A 27208-nucleotide genomic window follows, 5' to 3' on the forward strand; every position below is an offset into this window, starting at 1 on the left:
GTGTGGATCTGGTGCAACTCAATGGGAAGACTTTCAGTTGTCTCTGTGCTCTAAGTTTACCTGGCATTGTTCTCACCTGGCCCAATGTCCAGTCAGTCAATCCAGGAAGCAAGGAATGGAAAAGTTTATGGGAATTTAGAGCAACGTCAAACCGCCCGCCCACCACAAAAATAAAAAAATGGGTCATGAGCCTGTTTCTTGTGGTTTGCCAACATGAGTCTGTTTTGATGAGCCTGGTTCCCTGGGTGTTGCACCAAATGCAAAGTGAATATGCAATCAGAGACGTGAGAAGTTAAGATGCTCAGTTATTCAGAAGGTTCTCCATTGACATCGGCTGGATTCCACTAAAATAAAACTTTTATTCTCCTAAATGTGGGACCTGGCTTTCAGAAGGCAAAAGTGTGTTTAAAGACTGCAGACTGGAAATTGCATCTCTTGAGTTTTGTCTGATGTTTAACAAATAGATTTGTTTTTATTTGACAAACTTAGAAAGCCTCTGCATTACTTCTGTTTGATGTGCTTCTGTGCTCCAAACGCTGTGTTCCTGCCTCTCTTAAAACTCTGCATCAAAGCATACATCTCTGCATCTGTGCAACGTGAGTGTGGGCGAGTGGGAGGCATGAATTGTGATTATCATAAACGCTCTAATTGGACAATTAGGAGGAGGAAATGCTGGGAAAAAAACAACGTTATTGACTGATTGCTGACTCTTTTGGGGTTGAAATAAACCAGAAAATGGAATTTAAAACAGTCTACCAATTCATTACAATGCAACTATGGACGAGTGTAAAAACATCCTGCTGCTTGTTGCTTCCATCTATTTGTACGTTATTATTTACACAACAGTCTACACTTTTTAAAACACAATGTATCTATATTATGTGTGTATAAATGTGGTTGCAGCAGACGGTGCATCACGCAGAGCTCACAATGTGCCAGCATCAACAAAAACAATCCCTCCATTCATTAATAAATACTCACATTATGATATTACAATTAGCTGTAATTTAGCTGGTCCTTTAGTTTATCCCATACAACAGTTTCTAATCAAAGTGTTCATGTTTCAAATAGAAGTCACTTGAATGTAACACTAGATCTACGAGTGGCGTGAGCTCTCTGATGGGTTTACATATTTCAATAACATGATAAGTCTCTGCTTCAGCTCTCTGGGACAAATTAATTAGCCTTTTCTCTTCCAATCAACAGTTAAGTCTCCTGCTCCGAGTGTTTCAACAGTTTCACATTTTAAAAAAAAGACACAGTAAACTGCAATCAGGAAATACATAGTACAAGGTTACCTTCCAGTCATGCTTTTATGATCAATTATTCTTTTTCTGAGCTTTTTGTGACGCTTGAGAAGGTAAAAACACAAGACGTTCACTCTGTCTCTGTTCGTGTGAAACCAAAAGTAAAGGATGACTTTTCGCTTGTTATGTCAAGTTGTTACAGTCGTTATGTAGCGTTCTGTGAGAAAGTCTGCTGAGAGTTATGTATTCACGCTGGTTGCGCTGTTACAGTTGTAACCTGATGTTGTTACGTTATTATATTGACTTACAAACACAGGACTTTCACACAGGAGACCACAGTTTGTCTCCTGTGTGAAACCCAAACATTAATAATCAGGTTTTTGTTTGTTGAGTACTGTTACATTTGTTATATTACAAATAATTACAGTTATATTACATTAGTGTGTAAAGGGGCTGTTCCATTCCATTGTTCTGTGGTTCCATTGTTCTGTGGTTCCGTTCCTTTGTTCTGTGGTTCCATTGTTCTGTGGTTCCGTTCCTTTGTTCTGTGGTTCCATTGTTCTGTGGTTCCATTCCATTGTTCTGTGGTTCCGTTCCTTTGTTCTGTGGTTCCATTGTTCTGTGGTTCCATTCCATTGTTCTGTGGTTCCGTTCCTTTGTTCTGTGGTTCCATTGTTCTGTGGTTCCATTCCATTGTTCTGTGGTTCCGTTCCTTTGTTCTGTGGTTCCGTTCCTTTGTTAAGTGAAATTCATACGTCTCGTTGTTTGTTATTATTTTAACACAAACCACAGTGTTTTTTCTGACCTTCACCAATACGTGTTGGGCCTTAACATAACCAATCGTTTGATCTTCAACAACGTGTCATTATCCGTTTCCGCTAGCTTGAAAGAGGCCGACACAAAACACATTCATTAAATCTATTTTTGGTTCTTCAGGCGACGGCACTTTGTCTCTTTCTGGCATTCCTACGAATATAAATAACTTTTAATTGTGGGGCTTTAATCAGGTATCGATGAGTCATTCACAAACGCTCACTTTAGTCGTGTGTGTGTGTGTGTGTGTGTGTGTGTGTGTGTGTGTGTGTGTGTGTGTGTGTTTATGCCAGGTTTAAGTCACTAGAAGTTCAATTGCTGTGATTAATTCACTCGCCCACTTTGAGAGACTGTTTCATAATCAGTTCATATAGAGTACCAGTGACGCGCACACACACACACACACACACACACACACACACACACACACACACACACACACACACACACACACACACACACACACACTGTATCTATCTTATAAAACTTTAAACACCCTCCTGGCATCAAAAAAGTGTCTCTTTAAAACCCAGTCAGTGAATTAATGAAAGAAAGACAAGTTTTTGGAGCCTATGTTTGTGCTCATGTCTGTGTGTGTGTGTGTGTGTGTGTGTGTGTGTGTGTGTGTGTGTGTGTGTGTGTGTGTGTGTGTGTGAGCAGTAGGTGGGTGGGTGCCTTTTTTTGTACGCTTCTCTCTCCTTATGAGGATCCACTAAAATAGATGAATGAGAAACATAATCTCTAAAGGAATAGATAAGTCCTTTTTATTTCCAGCCTGTCTGTACCTTTCTGCCTCTTACTGAACTCATAAAGTAAAACATTTTATTAGCCGTTAGCTTTTTTCCTTTTTGATAGTGCAGACATATGGGTATGAAAAAAGCATTAAAACAAGAGAGCAATCACAATCAAAATATGCTAATAAAAAAAAAACCATGTGTTTTTCTTCAGCCAGAATTCAAAGATTTATGGAATGAGCAAATTTATGGAACGAGTGAAAAGATGAAGCTAAACAGTAAGAGTTTAACTCTTTGTAGTACTTCAGCGACATCATGTCAAACTATGAAGCGCCGTAAACACGTGGTCAACGATTGTGAAAAAAAAATTGAAAATAAGTTAACAAAGTAAAATGTGAACAACGAAAATATAGTTAAAAGTACAGACAAACGTCTCTTCAAAGTAACTCAACAACACTTTGGGACACGAACTCCGGTCTCCTTGTTGAAGGTCCTGTGCGTGTCTGTGTGTGCAATGTGTCTTCAATACACTACACAATGTTGTTCGGCAACTCCTCCCTCCCAACCTCCCGACGCAAGGGGGAACCCTTTGGTATCTCTAAGCAACCCACTCGGCTTTCAGCTAACTCCATCGTTAGCTCACCGCTCAGAGCCGCTGACGTAGCACCAGTGGCGGACCGTGCATTTTCTACCTGGGCCTTCAGTGTCGTATATACCACATCAGTGGTATATACACTATTACGGGCATGCAGGGAGGTCACACGGTGTGTGTGGACCGACCTGTGGAGCTATTTTAAACACTTTGACGAAAAAAAAGGCAAAGGTGCGTCCTGACTGACCCACTTGACCAGCCCAACCCCGTCGGCCTACCGATAGCCCAGGCCTTTTGTTCCTCGTGTGAAACCAAGTCAACGTCACCTTTTTGCCTCTCTGGTCACGTGGGTCGTCAGTCGGGTCGAGAAGACTTTCGCCAACACTCGTTTCCTAAATCTAACCAAGTGTTTTTTGTTCCCCGAACTTAAACGTTCCTGTGTAGAAGTTTATTTTTGAAAAGTCGCTACGATGTAATGAGCGGAAAGGTTGTCAGCTGGAGGGTTTATGTGCGGCGTCGTAATTGGAAGCTTTGGATCACTGACCGGGCCTCGGCGCTTGACGAGTCGGGCCGTGATTGTGTCGATGGCGCCGTGCCGACGGTACGTTTCTCTGCTGCGGCAGTCAGGAGGAAACAACTGGTTTTAGGTCTTGGAATCCGCTGACAAAGCCGAACGCTGAATTGAGTCTATTTCTGTCTCCCTGACTCCTGAGTCTATAATACTTTGAAAGTTGCAGCGAGCCGAGGACGGTCCTCCAGCGCGGCTCCGGATGTCTGCCAGTCTGCAGCTGACCTCCTTTTCAAACTTTGAGCTCGGTTTCACTCTCAACTCGTCTCAGGGGATCGCTGAGGTTGGTTTGTCTCTAGGAATGGACATCAAGCAACTGGCTGATCCTGAGAAACAAGAACTGAGCAACGAAAAAAAAGACACTTATCTTGTCATATGGGTGTTAATGTAGGTAACCTTGTAATATCTTTATAATACCATAGAAGTGACGGAATAAGCAGGTTAATGGATGCCTCACATCAGCCAATGTGTGTTCTCTAAGGGCAATAAAACCCAAATGTAATGGACACAGTGATACATTTCCAATGCTTCTTCCTCCTCACACGACTAAAGGCCTTTTCACACGAGAGGTGTGACGGATAAACGACACAAAGTGGGTCATTTTTTCCATTTTTTTTAACTGAAAAACATGTTTATTTTCACTGAATATGCTTCCTAACATGCCAATGCTTTCCTGGATTGTGTTTATTGTTGCAGATGTTGATGCTTTAGGTCTTAATCTTTCTAAAAAGGTGCACTATTAGTCTGTGGGTTGTTGCTACAGCACCGAACAATACTTTGTTTTTAAACTCGGGAACTCTTGATGACTCCTTTTTGATCCACCTTGCTCATACTCATGCTGGATGTTTATAGTTATGATCACAATATCTTTTAAAAGTGTTTTTTTTGTTGCAGATATAAAAAAAATCCAATTCTTTGCTGAACAAATACATACAATAAACACAAGAATTGGAAATAAACACAGGGGAAAAGAGGTCTAGACCCACATACAGTTTTCAACGGGTTGATGTCTTCAAGACACATTTATAGTATTTGGGGGATTATGAGGAAAAAAGGTCAGAATGGAGGTTTTATAATCTGCAAATACAATAACTTCTATTTCATTAACACACATTTCCCCTCCACGTGGAGGTTATTTTCTCCCCTGGCCTCGTGCTCAATATGAAACGGCACTTCAGAGAATACATGAGCTTGATGCCCTTTGATGAATATGAAGAAGAGGAGAAACAACCCACGGATCATAAAGTCCTCCAAAGCGCCGCTCCGTCAGAAGCAGCCGCCGAGACGCTCCAGAAGAAACGCTGATAATCTTCACGGGGCCACTTTTAATTTCCTGCCTGCAATCAATTCTGTCAGGTGTCACACTTTTCAAAGAGGAGAAGCTTCATAGCAGGATCACGCGTGTGTGTGTGTGTGTGTGTGTGTGTGTGTGTGTGTGTGTGTGTGTGTGTGTGTGTGTGGAGGGTCTCAGGTCAGTGATTAAAAAGCGTGTCCTAACAGACCCTCCCCTCTCTCCATCCCCGGCTGAGTTTTCATTATAGCTACTTGTGTGTGTGTGTGTGTGTGTGTGTGTGTGTGTGTGTGTGTGTGTGTGTGTGTGTGCGTGCATGCGTGTGTGTGTGTGTGTGTGTTATTGAGCAAGCGAAAAAATGCTGAGTGTGTATAACAGAGGGTAAATTTTTGTGTGTGTGAAAGCGAAGCAGAAGTGTGTTACCTGCTTCAACAGCGTGTGTGTGTGTGTGTGTGTGTGTGTGAGAGTGTGTGTGTGTGCGTGTGTGTGTGTGTGTTATTGAGCAAGCAGAAAAGGCTGAGTGTGTATAACAGTCCATTTTTGTGTGTGTGAAAGCAAAGCAGAAGTGTGTTACCTGCTTCAACAGTGTGTGTGTGTGTGTGTGTGTGTGTGTGTGTGTGTGTGTGTGTGTGTGTGTGTGTGTGTGTGTGTGAGAGACAACAAGTTTATTATGGAGAGGCACGAACTGGAGATTAAGGAGCAGATGAGAGGGATGGAGGGACAGGAACGGGGAAAAGATGTACAGAGAAGAAGGAGTGTGTGAAGGGGAAGGGTGGAGTGGGAAGGATGGAGGGTGGAAGGAAGTAAGGAAGGAAGGCAGTGAGGAGGCAGACTGATTGAAGGAGTTAGCTGTGGTTTTCTGTGGTGGCAGACAAACTGTGTGACGCTGTAAAAAGTGCCCGTGAGCGCTAATGGAGCGAAGCGCTGCAGAGACTAGAAAAGATCCACGCAGAGTCTTCTGAAAAAATATTGCTTTGTCTTTTTTTTTCCTCCCCATATTTTCTCTGGAAGTACCGGCTGAGAGTTTTTGAGGGTGTGGTGATGGAGGTGGGGGTGCATGTTAAAGAGAGAGAGAGAGAGAGAGAGAGAGAGAGAGGAGGGGAGAAGTAGATGCCTCTCCCTCTCCTCCCTTCTTCCCTCTCCTCTCTCCTCCCTCAGTGTCTCACTCCTCCCGTCGCCTCGTTCGTGGGATTGTCGGTGGAGCTAAAGGACGAGGGAGGAACGAGGGAGGAACGAGGGAGGAACGAGGGAGGAACGAGGGAGGAACGAGGGAGGAACGAGGGAGGGCGGGAAAGGAGAGAACGAACGAGGTGCTGGCGGGACGGAAGCCGAGCAACTGAGTGCTGCATTGCAACGGGAGGAGGAGAAGAAGAAAGACCAGGCGGAGGAGAGGAAGAAGAAGGAAGGGGGGAGGAGGAAGAGGAGGGTTTTGAGCCACTGTTCCGCGGAGACGAGAGGCAGACGAGCAGCAGGTAGAGAGCAGAGTGGAGAAAGTTCATCCAGATTCCCCGAAAGACAAGAAAAAGAAAGAAAAAGAGTTGGACAAGAAGAGAGAGAGGAGGACGCCACAGAGTGAGGAAGAAGAGGAAGAAGAGGAAGAACAAATCCACACCTGAACCCCTCGGGTCAGCCGCCCGTCACTCAGGATGGACAAAGTGGAGCGGGTGATGAAGATGGTGAAGAGGATGTCGCCGAGGAAGAAGAGGAGGGAAGGGGGAGGAGGGCGAGGGGGAGGACCGGGAGACCTGGAGAGCCCGGACACGCTGTGCGACGAGCTCTGCCGCTTCAGCCTCTGCATCGGCGGTGAGGGGCCGCCACGTGTGTGTGTGTGTGTGTGTGTGTGTGTGTGTGTGTGTGTGTGTGTGTGTGTGTGTGTTGACTTCACAGGTTGAAGACAATAACAATAATATGCATCTATATTCTTTATGAATATTCGTATTTGTGCCTGAAAGAAAGTATTTTTTCTTGTGCCGAGAAGCTTTATTTTGACGGGCCTTCAAGGTTTTCTGTTTGATGTTTAGAGCATTAATGTGCAGTTTCTTCTTCTAGCTGAGATCGAGCGACGTGGTCTCGTTGGCTTTGCTGAACGCTGATTGTAAATTACAGCCTTTGTACTGTAATTGGTTGACAGGCGCCGTCATGGCGACGCAGTAAAAGGAACGCAGAACTGCAAAAGCTACAAAGGAAAAAGAAACAGCAAAATGTAGAAGTGTGAACATGTGAAACACCCCATGTCCGTTCCTTTGGGACTGGTTGATCATCGGTTGAGCTAACGCGTTGAGCTAACGCGTTGAGCTAACGCGTTGAGCTAACGCGTCACACGTTCATCGGCGAGTTAAGATCCACTAAGATCCACTATCCCTCATGGATTATGACCATTGTGCATGTAACGACCAATGCAATGAACTAATGCCTCAATGTTTTTTTGGGCGGAGGAGATTATTCAACAGAGAACCAGAAAACATTTGACAGTAAACTATTGTACGGAAACATTTGCATGAACGCGCCAAAGCATTAGTTCAAACCAGGCGACGAGACGATGTGAGGCGAGTTTGAAGGATTTCAATTCTGATTGGAGAAATATACCAAAGAAAGAAAAAGTGTCATAAATACATGATATGACTATTAGACAGATTGCTAACCAGAAGTAACGCTCGTCTTCACAGCTAGCAACAAAACTACTCGGTATGTTTTAGTAAATGATTGCGGTTTGGGTTAAAATAAGTCTTTTTTTTTTCAGGTGAAATAAGTCAGCCGGTGTCCGCTATGTATATGTTTACGTAATGAAACTGCGGTACATGAACTTTGGTCTCCTGGGTGTCCGTCCTGTGTCACGATGCTTTGCTAGATTATGTTCACTGGCAACGTTTTTTAATTGGTCATCCTCCAGTGTTCACCGACATGAACTAAACTTTCACTAATGGTACATGTACTTGTAAAGCACTTTTCTAGTCTTCCGACCACTCAAAGCGCTTTAACGCTACATGACATCATTCACCCATTCACACCCTGATGAGAGGAGCTCCCATGCAAGGAGCCACATCAGGATCATCAACCATTCATACACCGTAGGCGCAGCTACAGGAGACATTTAGGGTTAAGTGTCTTGCTCAAGGACACATCGACATGGGCTAGCGGAGCCGGGGTTCGAACCACCGATCCTCTGATTGAAGGACGACCCTGCTCACCACTGAGCCACTAATATGTGATCATATTCTATTTCCCCTCTAAATAAGTACTTTAACTAAAATGGCTGAAAGCATTTTTGATTGGCACATGTTTCCTCCCCGCTGGACTCTGTTCTGGTTCTGGTTCTATTCTATGTTCCCAATGATTTCACATCTTATAACAAACTTGGACATGGTTGAGAAATATTTCATTACTGACAGACAAAAAACTAAAAGGTCCAAACTGTGCTGCATGTGCACTTTAGACTTGTTTCTTCCTGTTGGCCTGCAACATAAATCAAGTCTTCTGAACTCACAGGAGGCAGAAACCGCCACTGAGCTGTGAGACGTTTCCTCCTGTGACTGTTGTGTTTTCTGCTCGCCACATTTTGCTGCATTGCCGTTCATCCGGCTTCATTAGTTAGCGCTACCGTCTAATTAGCTCAGAGCCGGCTAGCGTGGACGCTACAGTTTGTTCGGTACCTCATGTTCTTCAAAGACGTTGGGGAAGTGTTTCACAGAGGGTTCGGATTTTAAATTTTTTTTGTTGTGAGGTTTATTCTGCAACTTGCTTTGATCGCACACAAACGGCTCGGTGAAGCGAGCGAGAGGGCGAGCGCGGTAGAACACGTTAGAGGGAAGGGGCGTGTGCAGCGGTAAACACACGCGTGTGTGTGAGAGAGAGAGGAGTGTGTGGGAATGCCTGTTTTTCCTCTACCCCTCCCACGTATATCCCTTCTTCAAACAATCTAATCTAATCACTCGGCAGAAGCTGCGGCGCCCAGACTTCAAACGGCGGCGAGCAACCGGCAGAGAAGCGAGCGCCGCACGGCGGGCGGGGAAAAGGTCACTTTGAAAACAAGAGGGAACACGAGTGTATGAAGGCAAACATCCCAGCATCGCCTCTGTTCCAGCACAATAGATGTTTTTATTCAACTCGACAGATGCTGGAGGCTTTGATCTCCGACTGGTGGGAATCCAGAAGCATCATCTCATGTTGAAGCCGCATGTGACGTGTTGATGATTACAGCCTCTCGTCTGGTTTCACTTGAGTCCTTTCTGGTCTCTCGTTCCCACCAGACCTCCAGTTCAATCAGAAGAGACAAGTCACATGAAGAAAAAATCATTGTGTATTATTAACAGATGCTATGGAGAAGATAAAGTCTTGATCAGCGTCTTTGTTGGTGGCGGATGAGTTGATGATGCTGATCGGTCTGCGGAGAGGAAGGTGAATGAACTGAAGGTGGAGAGATGATCTCATTTAAAAAGAAACCGCAGCAAGGTGATGTAAAAATAGTGTAATAGTTTCTTTGTGCTAGAGGAGAACAGATGATCTAAACAGCTGACATCAGGATTGACAGCCCCGAACCATGACAGCAAGGACATGAGGAGTAAATTACATTTTGTATTATGTATTGGGTCCTTAACAAATAGCATTCTGCAAGAAAACAACGTTGTTTTTTTATTCTCAATTTTCAGATTACAGGTTTTGCTCTTCGGCCGTCGATAAGTGAGGCCAATGCTGAACGTCTTAAACTTGCATTCTCTCGCCTGACCAGCAGGGGGCGACTCCTCTGGTTGCCAAACAAAGTTAGATTGAATAGAAGTCTATGAGAAAACGACTCTACTTCTCACTTTATTCCCTCAGTAAACTTTCTAAACGTACGGTTTAAAAGTAAAGTAGACCATAAAGGACGGCCCCCTTTAGGGCGGGGCTACCGTGTGACTGACAGGTCACTAACACGGCGTCTCAGACCCGCCTTGTACTTTGGTGCATGAATCTTCCTTTAAAGACCAGGCTGGACCATCAAACACGCTTCATGGATCGTGGTTTTCTTCTTGCCAAAATGTGACTCAAATGAATGGCAATTACACTATTGGCTGTCACCCTGTGCTAATTTTGAATAAGCACAGTGGAAGTGCCCTGCGGCAAGAGAGAAATTCAAGTTTCCGTCAGGAGAATAGCTTGAAAGCCGGAGTGAGGCAGGTAGGAAGCAGGCGGCACACGCAATCGGTGGAAAACACCAAGCAATGAGACACGAACGACCGTGTGATGGAGAGCAGGAGCGAGATGCTAACGAGCTGCAAACACGTCTTCAAATCACAGGAAAAACTATTTCAATCAGGAGAGACTTCATTGGAGTGGAACAATGATTTATTACACGTGCGTACAATTTGAATAGCGTCTTTGGTTGAAGGGGTAGTGATGCTGAGGTCGGATACGGCAGATCGCCCCCTGGTGGTGAAGAAGGGAGTGGCTGCTCTCCGATGGTGAATGAGGAGGTGACTGGTGGAGGAGGGTCGTAGCTGGTTTGAGCTCTAATGACAGCAGCAGAGAGGAGGACATGTTTAAAAGTTTAACCAGCGATGTGATTGGCTTGAAGGAAACTCTGCAGCATCTGGTTGGTTAACTTAAAGTGAACGCCCACAATCAGATGATCACAGGGAGAATTAGAGACTGAGACATTATGAATGAAAAGGAGTCACCGAACTTCTGCTTAAGCTTCATTTATGTTTTTTTGGGGTGATTTCCAAAAACTGTCCATAACACAATGAAGTTTGCCTGGATTTGAAAAAAGGTTTCTGGGGTTTAATATTGAACTTTGAGCAAATTCCAACAGGATTTCTAAAAAGACAATAGTGTTCAATGGTATTTCCATTTTTAAGAGTTTTTTGGATCACTCCAAATCTTGTACTATCCATTTATTTTGCACATTATAAAGAAGAAAATGTGGATAAGGTTTGGAACAAACAAAATGACTGTTTGAAAAGAAGAAAAAAAAGAAACAGAGAGATTTAGTGAGACGCTTTTTTCCCGTAGTTTTGTGGAATATCGGTCCGGTCACACAAATAGATCACAGAACAATGAAAGGAACCAACGCTCCACCGGCTGTACAGTCGACCCAGAAGGATCCGGTGTGTGTTAGTGAGAGACTGGGAGCTCCTCTGCATTATTTCCACGAGAGCCAATTTTCATCTCAAATCTGCATCTCTTAATTACACTGAAGTCGTCAGCTCTTCAGTCAGAGACTCGCAGCTGAAACTACCGCAGCAGCTGACAGATCATGCAAAACTAGATGTGCAGTCGAGGCGGGAAATTAGCATCAGCCGGGAAGCCGAGCGCCGCACCGTCAGCCGAGGCTTCGTCTTCACCGGAGGTAAACAAACCCCCGCAGAACATTACGGACGTGCTGCAAAACGACATTTAACTGGCACCCTGTGACCTTTTCATTTAACCTCCCAGGAACCCTGCAGCACATCATGAACAGCAAAGAGTCAACAGCAGAATACAGACTAAAGACACTTTTAAACTACTGCTTTCGAACTCTATACCTTCATTCTCACCTCAACCACTCGCCTGGTGCATCCATTTTCGTGACTGCATCTCACGGCCGTGACGCACAAAAACAGCAACATATTATCTCTGGAACCACATCGCTGTTTAACTTCATTTAAATTGCTACAATACCGAAACCCTTGTGAGGAGATACATCTGGTGTGAAACATCATTAAAGTAACCGTTAAATTGAAGTATTTACGTAAACTCCATTTTTGAACCGAACGACACAGTTTTTTGACTGAAACTCCTTTGAACACCCACATGCTGTGTTCTACTATGATTTATTTTGCAGATTCCGATTATTTAGGTCCTAGTCTTTCCAAAAAGCTGTCTTATTAGCACTCAATTAAACACCTGGCGAAGTCCTCGGCTCCTCTGTGGTGAAACCACGCTGGTTTTTGGAACACGGCAACCGAGAAACTACTGTTCAGCAAAAGGGGATGGCAAAAAGACAAAAAAACATAGTTCTGGAGGACTTTTTGAATGCACAAAATATCTACAACGGTATCTCAAATAATCTTGTAAAATGATAAAAGAACTTTTCCAAAGCCTTGATTTGTTAAAACATTGTTTGATTGTTAAATCACATCACGGATCCTCTGCAGATGAATGAAAACAAAAAGCTGCAGTTCAATGAACTTCACTGACTAACGAGCGACATTTATTTTTCCTTGGAGGGAAAATTAAATGGGGCAAAGCAGAATTTAATGCACCACCCTGCTGTTATACTGTTATACTGTTAGCGCCAATAACCCCAACAGGAGAACACTACTTTGATTCATTTGAAATTAAAAGGCCATATTCAACTTTTCTAGTTTGTGCTGCCTTCATATAATCAGTTTGAGGCGGTGCAAAAGGGGTCTTTGTTTTGGGCTCCTGTCAATATCTCTCAATGGGAAGACAGATGCCTTCACCGTGTGGCTGTTGTGTTTTTGCTCCAGCAGCCACATTGGCAGCAAGCAGCCGTCCTCCGGAAGTCCATTTTCACTCATCTATCTAACATTTGTTGAAAAATAATGAACCTGTCGGGTGAGTTCCGGCATTAATTTGCTATTTGCCGCGACCGCGGAACAAAAGCAATGAGTTCCCCGTCTTGTTTCCAACAGCGGAAGTGTTCGATAGACTCGTTACCTGGACACGTGTGTGGATGATGCACGTCAGAAGCACCAAGAGGCCGAGCAACACACACAAACAGCTGAATGGCTACGAGAGAGGAGATAGTGGAATATGCCAGACTTGTTGTTGTTGTTGTTGTTGTTGTGTGTCTCTTTGCAGTCGCTACTGAAGGGAACTCTTCACTACGCATCTCTCTGTGCTCAATTTGCGTGACTTGGTCATTGTTTTGTTTCTTCTGAAGTCACGTATCATGCAGTCATTGAACTTCTTTGTAGTTGCTTTGTGTCTCTTTGAAGCCACTTTGAGGTGTTCTCTTGTCTCTGGTTGCATCTCTTTGTAGTTTCTTTTCTTCTCTTTCTACTTGTTTTATGCGTCTTTGTGGTCATTTTGCGTAGCTTGTAGTGGTTTTGTGTCTCTTTGAGGTCATTTTGCGTAGCTTGTAGTGGTTTTGTGTCTCTTTGAGGTCATTTTGCGTAGCTTTGTAGTGGTTTTGTGTCTCTTTGCAGTCATTTTGCGTAGCTTTGTAGTGGTTTCCTGTCTCTTTGTGATCATTTTGCGTAGCTTTGTAGTGGTTTCCTGTCTCTTTGCAGTCATTTTGCGTAGCTTTGTAGTGGTTTCCTGTCTCTTTGCAGTCATTTTGCGTAGTTTTGTAGTGGTTTCCTGTCTCTTTGTGGTCATTTTGCGTAGCTTTGTAGTGGTTTTGTGTCTCTTTGTGATCATTTTGCGTAGCTTTGTAGTGGTTTTGTGTCTCTTTGAGGTCATTTTGCGTAGCTTTGTAGTGGTTTCCTGTCTCTTTGCAGTCATTTTGCGTAGCTTTGTAGTGGTTTTGTGTCTCTTTGAGGTCATTTTGCGTAGCTTTGTAGTGGTTTTGTGTGTCTTTGTGGACATTTTGCGTCACTTCCTGGTTGGGTTACGCGTCTCTTTGGTTGACATTTTGTAGGTGAAGGCCAGTGGGGCCCCTGACACTTTCGGCCCCTGGGCCAGAGCCCGGTAGGCCCGTTCAGTTTGTCCATCCTGGGCTCCTGTAGCAACATGGCGGTCTCCTCATGTAGCTCTGAATGGGTGCATTTTAAGCTTTAGAAAACACAACAATTCTTAGTTTAGTTAATTATTCACTAATGAAAACATAGTTATTAATATTATATTCCATTTCTGCTACCCCAAAACATCCTCCACACTGTTTCTTCAACACAGCGTGTTGTGACTTAAACTAGGCTGAGGTTCGGCTGACATCATGAGAGAGATGATCACTTTTTAACTAAGAAGTAGCACATTCTGTTGCATAAAAAGGAAAAGGTTGATTTCATTGTCATGGAAATTCACTTTTGCTCAATTATGCTGAACACACTCAGGGATGTGTTGCTGCCGCAGTCTCACTCGCTCTTGTTTGACCAGTTGAAACCAGTTTGAAAACTTTGGAAGTTTAGATAAAAGAATCCGTTTGAATCTCAGTCCCCGCGTACTCTTGAATATCAAGGTTTTCATTTCAGAATCACTTGATATTCACTGGAGGAAGAACACTAACCCACAGCTGAGGGGAACAACAACCTTCATATTTCAGAGTCGCTGATTCCACTCCGTGCTGAGACTGTTTCATAATGCATTCAAGTCTTTTTACCCCATGAAGTGCAAATAAAACATGTGACGATTGGCACGTGGGGCAGGAATAAAAGGGGAGAAAGTCATGAGACGAGGTGAAAATGATGCAGTGATGGAGGAAACTTCAGAGGAAACATCTTATAACATCGGAGCTTTATTGAACATTATGCGGCAGAATAAAATCAATATATTGACACGCTAATGTCCTTTTTTGTGATGAACAAATGAAAAGTGAAAAAACACCTTCTGCAAAGAATCAACAGTAGTTAAAGAATATTTTACCCACATGGGATTTTTGTGGTGTTAAAGATATGTTATAAAATATCAAAGTGTTATTGTTAATAAGAAGTTGCTACTAGATCCACCAACATTTGGTGGGGAATATGAAGATGTAAATAAATGTCTATGTTATGACCGCCACGAAGTCATGTTGCATGTTTCTGCAAATCATGGATACGTTCAATGTCGGCATTTTTGCATCCGGACCGAGCGAGTGACGCGATACGACGTTATCGAGAGAAACCAAAAAGCATTGCTGTCTTCACGCTAGTTACACAACTGTGAAATGTTGCGTAAAAAAGTTTGCAAAGATAGTTATTTATTTATTTATCCACGCTGGTTATATCGTCACGGCTGAACCTTTGAGTTGTTGTTATTGCAACAAAAAAAAGTGATGTTTTTTCTGACCTTAACCACGTTGTTTTAAACCTAAACCAACCGCTACTTTCATACAAGGCCGATCATTTCTATCGCCGACTGTGTTGATCCTGTACTGCACCACACTAATGTGAGTGGCTAGCTTCCTGGAGCTGTCATTTTGACATATGGCTTTTAAATGGGTCCATTTTTAAATACATTCATATAATTTGACATATTTTGTGTTCGCTGCTCTTCAACAATCTTCATGTGTGGCCGTGCTACTTAAACGATGCGCATCCCCTGAACACAGTCTTCAAACTGTGGACGTCTCCATGCCCGCCTCTATAAAGTCTTCCTAAAATAATGTACGCAATAAGAGACATGCATTAGTCTGGCAAAGGTGCTGCATATTTATTTTGAAACAAATTTATGGGGCTATTTTTAATATTTATTTTCAGCTGGAGCGACCTAGATTTGCCTCAAGGATCAACAAAGCTCATCATATCTCCTTACTTATCTTATTGGCTACATCTGTAACAACACTGATAGCACTGTTATCATGTTCATCTTTTTTAGAGAAAAAAATGCACAATAATAATCCCACTAAGAGGGTTTACGATGTGTCATGCTAGTGGTTGAAAATATACAAACCTGATTACTGCTGTGTGTTAATTTATGTTTTCATACCTTCTGGATTTGTTACCCATTAAATCCATAAAATGACAATTTTACTCAGCAGACATGGGTATGAATTTTAAAGATTTAGTTTGATCCTGGTAATGTGTGAACATGCATATGTTAGTTATAAAAACATAGGGTGCACAAGTGTGTTTAACTGTTTAGCTGTGAAGTACTAGTTTGCAAATGTGCTGTACCGAACTTGCATTCTCTCTACTGACCACCAGGGGGCGGCTCCTCTGGTTGTATAGAAGTCTATGCTTCATGTGTTAAAGCTGCATTCTCTCTACTGACCACCAGGGGGCGGCTCCTCTGGTTGTATAGAAGTATATGCTTCATGTGTTAAAGCTGCATTCTCTCTCCTGACCACCAGGGGGCAGCTCCTCTGGTTGTATAGAAGTCTATGCTTCATGTGTTAAAGCTGCATTCTCTCTCCTGACCGTCAGGGAGCGGCTCCTCTGGTTGTATAGAAGTCTATGCTTCATGTGTTAAAGCTGCATTCTCTCTCCTGACCACCAGGGGTTGACTCCTCTGGTTGTATAGAAGTCTATGCTTCATGTGTTAAAGCTGCATTCTCTCTACTGACCACCAGGGGTCGACTCCTCTGGTTGTATAGAAGTCTATGCTTCATGTGTTAAAGCTGCATTCTCTCTCCTGACCACCAGGGGGCGACTCCTCTGGTTGTATAGAAGTCTATATAAATGACTCTACTTCTCTTGATGTATTCCCTCAGTAAACATTGTAAACATGAGTTTATGTCTCAATCTCTAGTTTCAAGTCTTCTTCAATACAGCATGATGTTCATTTAGTAAATTATGGTCATTTAGAGTCAAACCAAGCCGTAATCCATAAAATGGCGCCGGCTAAATCGCTGAACTCGGGGCTTCACTACGTCCACTTCTTCTTCACAGCCGATGGATTCTACAGCAGACGTTCAACCAAACTGACACCAGTTCAGACGTCTTGTGGGTGTGGTGGTATATGGTGGTTTTGAAAAAGATGACTTTAAAAATACCTCCTGGTATTCCATCCTGAATATCAGATGTTCTGGCTGCTGTGTGTGTGTGTGTGTGTGTGTGTGTGTGTGTGTGTGTGTGTGTGTGTGTGTGTGTGTGTGTGTGTGTGTGATGCACATTTAGCAGCTCAATTTAGGTGTTTAAAGCCTCCTTTACTTTTGCTCTCTCATCTCTCCACCCCCGGACCTCTTTTCTATCTCACTTCTTTGGTCTCTCGCTCTCTCTGTCACTCTCTCTCCCTCATCTGGGCTACTTCTCCCCCTCCTCCCCCCCTCTTTGGGAGATACTACAGTCATGTGTGGGTGGACGTTTCATTCCTTCTTGTCTCTTCCTGCAGCACCAGAACCTCCTCGCCCGTTATCACTGACTGCAGCTCCTCCACGTCGTTCATCTTTGTTTTGTCTTTGTTTGCCGTTGGATGTGTGTGAAGCACGTTGGCAACGCAATGAATTGATTGCGAGTCAACGATTTGATTGATGAAGCGCTGGTTTTATGGAAAAACAATTTGAAAACAAAGCTTACAATGCTTTTGTTTCCGCCTGTTTCACTGCACATGTGTCTAATTACTTAAGAATGTATTTCGCCAGCAGCGGTTGGTGGATGCTGTAATGTTCCGTCTGTAATGGCAGCAGCTAGCGGCACGTTGTGCATCCAAAGTTTTGTCAGATTCGTGACCGATGATCGTCTTTTGTCTCTACTCCTCACAACTTTGTTGGACTATTCCCCGGAGGTACACGGCTTATTTGATTGATTTGGTGTTGATGACACTTGATATGATACTTCCTGTGATCAGTTTAGTCCAACCAAGCAAACAACTGTATACAAGAGACAAGACTCTATGGTCATGGTTGTGAAAGAACAAAAAAAGTTACTAGATCAAGTCAGTTTTTTTTAAAGCTTATTTTATTGCAATTGGAAGCATTCTGGTCTGTTTGCTGTACAGGTAATATTGACCAATCACGTTCGAGGCCGAACAAATTAGTCAAAATGAAATTTGGAAACGCGCCGGCTTATCGTCCGACAATGATTTAGCTTTTGATTGGTTACAAATTAGCTTGTAAACTGGCGACTTGTTAAACAATAACAGTACACGTCATCTCAAGTTGCTAATCCGTAAACAACGAACCGACCGGCCGGTCGAGGAGACGAGCGAAAACGGGTTCTCCATCGATAAAAGCCTTCAGCGTCGTTCTTTCCTCTTTTTGACAGTGAAGAAATGCTCTCTCACTCTGATATATTCAATGCCGTTGCAGCGTCTACGCTAACCTCTCCAGGAGCCGCCAACTAACAGCCGCCTCTAAGCCACGCCCCTAGCGTTCAGTAACTCCTCTGATTGGTCCGTGCTCCGGCTCACAAAGTCATTGAACTCAGACGAGACGGATTTTCGGTCGATTCTTGTGTGATCTTGTGACACGGCGAGTTTCTAGCTGCCGTGGTTTCACCTCCTCCGTTTGAGAAGTCAGTTCCAGTCACGCATCCTCCTGATACCCGCGAACAAGCGGCGTATAACTCCTCATTTCCTGCCGCAGGTTGAAGACTCATCGAAGCGTATTTCCATCTCCCCGCTGATTCACTCGTTCCCATCTAGCAATAGCTCTCACAAAGTACCATCCACCTTTCTTCTTTACTTCTTCTCATTACGGGGCGGGAATGAAGGAAGCGACGCTTACTCCAGTTTAGCTCTCAGTTGAAGTCAGAATCTGAAAGAAAAAGGTCCTGAAGTTTACCTCTGTCTTGCTGTTGTGTGACGTTTTCTCTAAAAGCAGTCCGTGGAAGCTTCCCGGCCCGTCTGGGGATTAATAAAGCGGTTCGCTTAAAGCTTGTCTCGTATCGGTTGTTGGGCTCGGCATGACTCAGGTTTTAGTACTGACCGAACTCTTGACCTCGCTGCACTGAAGATTAGCCCCACAGAAAGTAGTGCATTATGTTCCTCTGTATAGCTGGAGTTCCTTTTAAGGTTGATGAAGGGACTCACTCCAGATGCATCTGAAGAAGTTATGTAGTGTCAGGGGTACCACATCTAAATCAACTGCAGTGAATCAACCCCAACAGGACAGAAAGGTGAAGCACGGGCGCGGAGACGAATGCTGCACAGCAGTCGTCACCGCAGGAAGTTCCTCAAGGCGCCGTTGAGACACCGTGAGGGGAAACATGTCTTCAGTAGTGAGGCAGAGGAATGAATCGGTAAATTGCAGCAGAGATGCATCCATCCTGAGTCCATCCGTCAGGCTCAGCCTGAGTTACAGACACACATTTCTAATCTCACGGGGGAAAGCAGGTTGCCAACACAAAGTCTGGATCACTTGGCTGCAGCAGTGTGAATGGAAAAGGTGTGTGTCATTTTTGAATGATTGTATGTATTGCTTCAATTTTTGCACGTGCATTTTCTCAATGTTGTACTGTGTAGGTAGAAAATGGCAAAAATCACAAAAATAAAAAGGAAATTGGGACAATTGATAGAATTTTTTTATATATTGGATCACAATAACTTTCATATGGATTTAATAAGATAAATATTCGGTAAAAATGTAAGTAGATCTGCTGCTTTATTCAGGGGAAATTAGAATAATTTATGACATGATGCTCTGAAGCTATAAACCAATCCAACAACTTCACAGTTGGAAGGAGATGTGCTTTTCCTACAAAATTTCCACATGCAGGAAGTGACAAAATAAACGTCCGTCTCCACAGTAAAGAACTTCGTTAGGTTTCTTGTATGGCCCAACCACCTCTGATCCCACCAGGCCCGGTGTGGATTTGTTTTGCAATCTTTATACTTCCTGGTTCATGATTATGTGAATTACATTCAAATGGATATTGTGGGGTATCTTTAAATGACATTCATCTTCCTCGGTTCTATGATCAACACAATGACTCATTTGCATTTCTCCTTTGATTAAACCCTTACAAACTATTTTGAGCGTCAAGCTGCCTGACGGAGCGACCACTTGTCTGAATGGACACTTGATGAAGCCGATGCACAACGAGGAGGTTGAGCGGCGGCTCCCGGGGGAGGAGAAAGAGCAGCTATCTGCTCATACCAAGTCCAGCCAACTCAGCAGGCTCTGACAAACAAAATTGGCAATTTACTTCCTCTCTGAAACGTCTGGGCCGAGAGGTCGATCGGCTGGCGGACGCCCATGATCGAATCAAGATAACCAAGCCACGCACCACTGCCCAGTGACTCCTGCGGGCGAGAGAATAAAGAACCAGACCGTGTTTGATCAATACCTGGAAGCCATCATATCACCAGAAAACATTTAGAGACTCGATCGGATGCCCGTAATTCAATCCGAGTGCTTTAATGGCACCTTTCGGGGCGCTGTTTTAAAAGCACATTTCACCGGAGAGCGCTTTGTTTGTCGCGCGGAATTCAGCAGATTGAAGATCTACCGTCTACTTTCCTTAATAGAGTCAATAGAGTCCGACCTCTCTCGTTTGATCTGTCTGGAAAATTGCCAATTTGCGTCTCAATTTGAGTGCAGAGGTCGATTCATTTCACCTCCGCCCGATGGAGTCGACTGAGAGGGTATAGATTTGACCTGGAAGAGCTGGAAGTGTCCTGGCTCTGCAACGACATCGTCTTAGAGGGATGACGAAGCAAATTACCTCACCAATAGTTAGCGTTAACTTTGCTCAGTTGATTGGCAAGATGAAGAAAAGTCTACTTGCTTAGGTTTAGTAAAAAAACATCACGGTTTGCTTTAAAATGACAAAAATGCAGCACAATGTTGTTGTTTTGTTTAGGTTACAGAAGTACCGTAAAAGTCGGGTTAACAGCCGCTACTACCTTCGGTCAGTGTCCCTGTTAGCTCCCCGCTGTAGCCAGCTGCCGCTCATGCTAGCGCTCCGGTAGTTCCCCGTTAACTTCCGCTATCTGTCCGCTATCTGTCCGCTAACTTCCGCTAGCGCTCCGCTAGCGCTCCGCTAGCTCCCTGACAACCACCGACTTCTGCCCAAGTCGGGCTCGACACCCGACTTGGGCAGAGGGGACGCGGGCAGTAGCAGCAGCAGCGGCCAGTAGCAGCAGCATGGGGGAGCTAGCAGCAGTGCTAGCGCTAGCTAGCACTGCTCCTAGCTTGCTACAGCGGGGACACTGACCGGAGGTAGGAGCGGCCTGTAACCCGACTTTTACGGTACTTGGTTACGACGTGCCTTGAACATCAGACTCTTTTTTTAAACCCATCCACCACCCCGACTTCCTCCATACGAGAACTCCCAGAGGCTCATTTGAAACGTATTCGTGATACGTCAAAAGAAAGCGCAATTCACGCCAAAAAAGGACATTTCGCGCGTGATTCCCAAATGCAGGGTTGTTGCATAGGAAGGTCGTTTTTTTGGGGAGACTGGGCTGGTATAAAAACAACAAACTTGCATTATCAGCTGCAGCTTTTCCAAGACCCTCATCGGATCAAATTATTAAACCAGCATTTTTAGATTTCACCTGCTACAGCTGGAAAGACGTTGCCGTGTGCATGTTGAGTTATATTCACCTCACCTCTGTTCGTCTCCACCACCTGTCAGTCATCTTGATGAGCTGTACAGTTTGAGTCTGAGCCACCTGGAGAGCTTAACCAGACGAGTGTGACAACCGAGGGATTTAGAAATTGTTTTTAGGGACCGATGTCCTATCACATATCTCTTTATTGATCATTTGGATGTTGGATGTTGGAACTTTATACGTGTTTTTAAACGTCAGGCTGCACAAGCAGCATCAGGTAGCCACAACGCTTCGATGAAAAAAACTCTGGTGAATATTTTACACCCTGACAGGTCGAGGAGGAGCATGAGATGAGACGTAGAGGACAAAAGAGCAGGGGAAGAGAAACGGCGACGTCGGCACAATCGCGGCGTTCTTCTGTCCTGCTTAACCCCGCTGTTCGTTCTTTATCTCGCTCTGACAGACACGCACACTAATGTACACACACACACACACACACACACACACACACACACACACACACACACACACACACACACACACACACACACACAGAGTTGGAACAGAGAGCGTATGAATACAGAGACAGAGATCAGCAGGATGGCAGAGGAGACGGGAAGCGCTCGATTTCGGGAACATCTACTTCTTCAGTTCAAACCTTGATCTACCCGGGGCGCCGAAAGAGTTTTCTACCATCGGCGGGGAGAGGGAAAATAAAATAATAAAAAAATAGATCTCTTCCTCTCTTTCCCGCTGTCTCTTTTCTCCTTGATGCTATTTGGAGCACGAGGAACATCATGCGTTCCGTTAGCGCCTTTACATCTCGTGCTGTCATCGGCAAGGAAACTTGCTCACTCGACTTCCTAATATGGATCAGAGTTCATACTTTATTATTGATTATTGGTTTTTTTTTAGGTTGGATTCATAAAAGTTTAGAGTTGGGAGTTTAGGGGTTGGCAACATTATTTCAACTTTTGGGAAAGTTGGTCAGCAGAAAAAAAGGCGAGATGTGGAACGTGAGTATGATCGTCAGTGAGGAACAAGACAACAATCTGCCTTCAGTTTCCAATTGGGCTCTTTGTAATTAAGTTCAGTGATATTTGGAGGGGTTGTAAAAACATCATAATGCTGTTTCCACTCATATTATTGACTTTATTTTGAAACATAATTCATTGATAAGAGTTGTGTTCAATTGCTACCTTGAATTCATTGACATGTGTGTCTTTGGTTGCACTCTTTGCCGACTGCCTATCAAACATTTTATCTCTGATCACATGACTTAGATGTGACGCTTTATGTGTTTATGAGTTTTCTAATAGTGTGTAACAGTTTTACAGTTTTTTTTGTTTGGCAAGGTGAGGAATTTGTCTTGTTTTTAAGTGCGATTGGTTCTGGAAACTGTTGATCTTGATTTGACAACCCTGTTTGCATCCATTGATCCGTGTGATCCCGACTCGTCACATTTGGAGTAGAACACATGATGACAGCAGATATCAAGGAGATGAAGCCAGGTTTGGAAATTGCAATGTCTGATAAAGGACACATACAAGGAATAAATCACATGTCCTTCCGAGTAGGTAAATGTTTTTTCTGAGCAAGTTGAAGGCTATTTGTTGAGCACATGCAGAGCTGATAAGAGTCTCGCATGTCTTTCTGCTTATAGTGGGAATAAAAGAAAACAAACAGTAAAAATGTTTTTTGTTAACACCTTTGATAACTTTAAGATCTAACTGGTCAGGTCACCATTGAATACTAAGGTAATCTACCGTGAATGCCACATTAATTTTTCTTTTTGATGTCCTTTTTGAGTCCTTATCCATGTTTCATGTGTCAAACATACAGTTAGGGAGAGATGTGACATGGTTGAGGACACTGTTCAAACAAATTGAAAGAAATATATTCAAAATAAATCCCAGAAACTCTATGCATTCTGTATACGTGTCTATTATTTTATCCCTGAAAGAGCTGGTGAACTGACAGTCGGTGATCAAAGTGGGACAATATGAATAAATACTGCAGCATGAATGTATAATGAGCAGAACTATACAGCACACAGAAAAGTGGGGATTACAGTAGGGGGCTTAAGCTCAAACACGACCCTTCATGTGCCACCGTGGCCATGCACTTTATTGTGGTAAACTTTATTAGATCCGTCATGAACACACATGCAGTTTTACCTCTGCGGAATCGAACCGCCAACCTTGTGGCTAAAGGAGGAAAAAGGCCAAAAGTGTAGAGATGACAGCGTCTCCTCCTGCCCGATCATTACAGCTTCAATTATGTGATTCGGAGTCTAATTTCCATCCGTCCTAGTTTCCAGATTCCATTCCCCGCTGCCCTGTGGTCCCCGTTAGTTCTACAGTTTCTCCCACTGGTGTATGACGGGGTTGTACCACTAGGGGCCCTTACAATGTTAAAGTTTGTGCATCCTTGATTCCTTTCCTCGCCTCCTCTCTTTGCGTCTTAGTTCCGCCCATGCGCACCGTGATCTCATCTCTTTGCTCCTCATATTTTGCCACTTGGGTAGTTGTCCCCAAGAGGCAAAATATGAGGACGTTATAAAATCAGTCACATGTGGTTTTTAGGCAACAAACATACGTGGTTCAAGTTGGAAGCTTGTTTTAAGATAAGTACGTCTTTTACGTCATGTGTTTTCCAATGAATGTCCAGTAACACGACCGATCGGTGTGCTCATGTAATGTCGCCGCCAAGTCTTCAGCTTAAATAACCCAAGTTTTGGTTCCACATGCACACGGACGCCTGTCTCCTGGGTGAAAGTCCTGCGTTTGTTCATCACAAATCCCGCACCCAACTCGTCTAATACCAACGCTTGGACAGTGACCCTGGCTTCAAAGTACGACGTCAGGCCAAACTCTGGCGTCAGGGTTGACGTGTCAGGGTTGGCGTCTGTGTTTTCATGAGTACATGCATAGTGTCTTTTCAAAATAAACTTCCGTCTTCGCAGGAAGTTAGATTTAGGCCACAAAACCACCTAGTTAGGTTTAGGAAAAGATCATCGTTAACGCTAATTTGACTGATTAACGACTCCCATAACAATATGCTGTTTCATTTGTGTCAGTCATAGGCAGGACATCGTTCCCAGCTCCGACTTCCATTCACGAGGAAAATGTAACGCGGCATAAGTAAAGCAGGCTCCGACCAGAAGGAATGGGAAGCAGCTGGACTGGGTGGACATGGTGGAGAGTAGGGGAAGTGCGAGGACATCTGGTGGATGGAAGGAAAATGGCAATGGAACGGTTTTAAGGAGGCAGGAATGTGGCAGACTGATTGAATGTGACAGTTTTACACTCAGCAGTGAGATACAAAAGAGAGTAGTGGAGTAGTGGGTAGAAGAAGAGAAGATTAGTGGGAGAAGATTGGCTGTCTCTCCCTCCTATCGTCATCATCTTTTTTTTCTCTCCATTAAAGAGTTGATTTCAATCACAAACGGGTGGAACTAATTCTGGAGCAGAGATTGTTGCATGGATCCATCACACATACAAATTATGAAACTTAATAAGAGAGGATTTATGCTGATGTCTGAGTCGGTCTGCTCACCATGTGTGCTGTCAGATGAAAAACGCCCTCCAGCAGTTCCTGTCATGTGGAAGCCTGCTGTTACAGGCCGTGTCCACTGGGACACGCCTTCACGTTCTGTATCTGATTGTGTGTTTTCGGAGAGGACACACTGCTCCACTGGCACCGAACACGCTGCTTTTATAGTTCACGTTTTCGGGTAAACTGTCAAACTTCTGAAATGTGGTCTCAAAAGTGTCCACAGCCACGTCCTGTATCCTTTAGGCATTACAGCTGACCCTCCGCTAAGCCCCGCCCCTCACTAAAAAGTGATTTCAGACAAAAGCAGGCAGAAGATTTTGAAGGATGTATCCAGGATGTCAGACTGATTGAAAACACAGAAGCTACAGATCACAACCATATCGCATTTATTTTTGAATTAGGTTGTGGCAAAGTGCATTTCAGTTCAGTGTATTCTCTGCTGAGTGACAATGCAAATGCAAGTTATCAATATGTGACGTATATATTTTACTATCCAAGTGGTACGAAGCAAGTTGATTTATATTTTTATTAAAAAAAGATATAGAGTATTGCAATATATTGCAATATGTATTGCACCGTAATATATTGCGATATAATGAACCGTAATATATCGCAACATATCGTAATATATTGCGATATATATCGCATCGTAATATATTGCGATGTATCGTATTGTAATATTTCGCGATATATCGTAATATATTGTGATATATTGTACCGTAATATATTGCAATATATCGTATCGTTATATTGTGTGATATATCGTAATATATTGTGATATATTGTACCATGATATATTGCGATATATTGTATCGTAATATATTGCGATATATTGTATCGTAATATATTGCGATGTATGGTATCGTGAGGTGCTTGTCAATACACAGCCCTATTGTATATTGCATTTAACTTAAAGCTTGGACAATACCGGCTGAATGAACCCCAAAAACACCAAAGCTTAATAACCAACAGGTGGAAAGTCTGCAAATCGGCTTCTATCTTTATCAACATCGATGTTTGTTTTTTCAAGCCTCTCTTTCAATCAGCTGCTTTTCCTCTGAGGACATCATCAACTCGTATAGTTTTGTCTTGTGCATTTCATTTTAGTGTTATTATTTCTTTGCTTTTATTGCAAATCCTGTCTGAATGGCAACGTTTCCCCTGCGGGACGACGGGCTTCTCGCTGCAGGCCGTTCGGTGAGGATCCCCTCAGCCCCGCACTCTGTTCACGCACAGCGCTGCTGTTTGAGGCTCGGCGTGAAAAGTTGAAGCAGAACTCCCGCTGGTGTTATTGTGGGAACAACACACAGCAGCTGCCATTTAAAAAAGAAAGCGTGGCGGCCGGCCCGTTGCATCGTGGGATGGAAGCAGCAGTGGGTGCTGTTGCTGTTGGGTTGCATCAGATGTTTTATCAGGAGGAAAGGGGATGCTTGAGAAGAGGGGCGAAGCGGAGGAAGGAAGAAGGATAGACGGATATGCAGTGGAGGGTGGAGGTGGAGACGGAGGAAAGTAGATGAGGAGACGAAGGGAAGAGGTTATTCAAATATTTAGATGACGGACAAGAAATGAATTCTCTGTCGTGAGAAAGAAGATAGATATCCAATAAATGTCTCTCTACTAGCACAGCTTCGTCCTCTTCCAGCTCACTGATATTTGCTCTGCCGCACATCTGCGCTCCGGTCACGTTGTCTGAATGTTTGCGTACCATTGCTTCTCATATATTAAGTCATTTCTCAACGCTGCTTTACAACACGAAGCCCACCAATCAATCATGACAGAAATGAACAGAAATGAAAACAGGAAGCTGAAGTCGCTCGGCTCCATCATTGCTTTTAGTCTTTAATGTGTTTTTTTTTAGAAACTGCCACTGAGAGTTTGCATAAGTCTGAAATGTTCAAATGAATAAACCTACCTTGACTTGTTTACACTGATAATAATAATAATAATAATAATAATAATATTTCCCTAATGTCACTCTGGCAACAGAAGACACCGTCTCTCTTTGAGAGGCATAACAATAAACATATTGTTATTGTGGTTGAGTTTGGTTAGATTTGTTATCCGACCACTAGAGGGTGCAAGAGAGAAGAAAGAAGAACGACAAGTGTGAGGGAGTGAAAAATCACATTATTTCACCTCCTGCTCTCAAAAATTTAGAAATGAAGAGTTCCAAGCAGCTCTGGGATTCCCTCACCTCCATGTCCACCGACACACACACACACACACACACACACACACACACACACACACACACACACACACACACACACACACTCCTGTCCATTATCCCCGCCCCCTGAATAATGAAACTTCCCTCTTAACGGTTCACTTAAAGACCTTTTTAACCCTTTCACTAAGTGTGCAGCGACTCCCTGTGAGTTATTTAAAATGTGCCTCATTTAATTCACA

At 43.6% G+C, this 27208-nt stretch overlaps 1 protein-coding gene across 1 annotated transcript in view; it reads left to right on the top strand.

Annotated features, from left to right (window-relative positions):
* Positions 1 to 6722: 6722 nt before the first annotated feature.
* Positions 6723 to 27208, top strand: part of grip2b (glutamate receptor interacting protein 2b) — a gene marked incomplete at its 3' end in the record, with an annotated part of 156557 nt that continues 136071 nt past the window's right edge. The window contains exon 1 of the mRNA XM_079218324.1: positions 6723 to 7048. Coding sequence (XP_079074450.1) covers positions 6892 to 7048 — 157 coding nt within the window. The 5' untranslated portion in view covers positions 6723 to 6891. The remainder of the gene's footprint in view (positions 7049 to 27208) is intronic.

The sequence above is a fragment of the Taurulus bubalis genome (genome assembly GCF_910589615.1).
Source record: "Taurulus bubalis genome assembly, chromosome: 5".
Lineage (NCBI taxonomy): Eukaryota > Metazoa > Chordata > Actinopteri > Perciformes > Cottidae > Taurulus > Taurulus bubalis.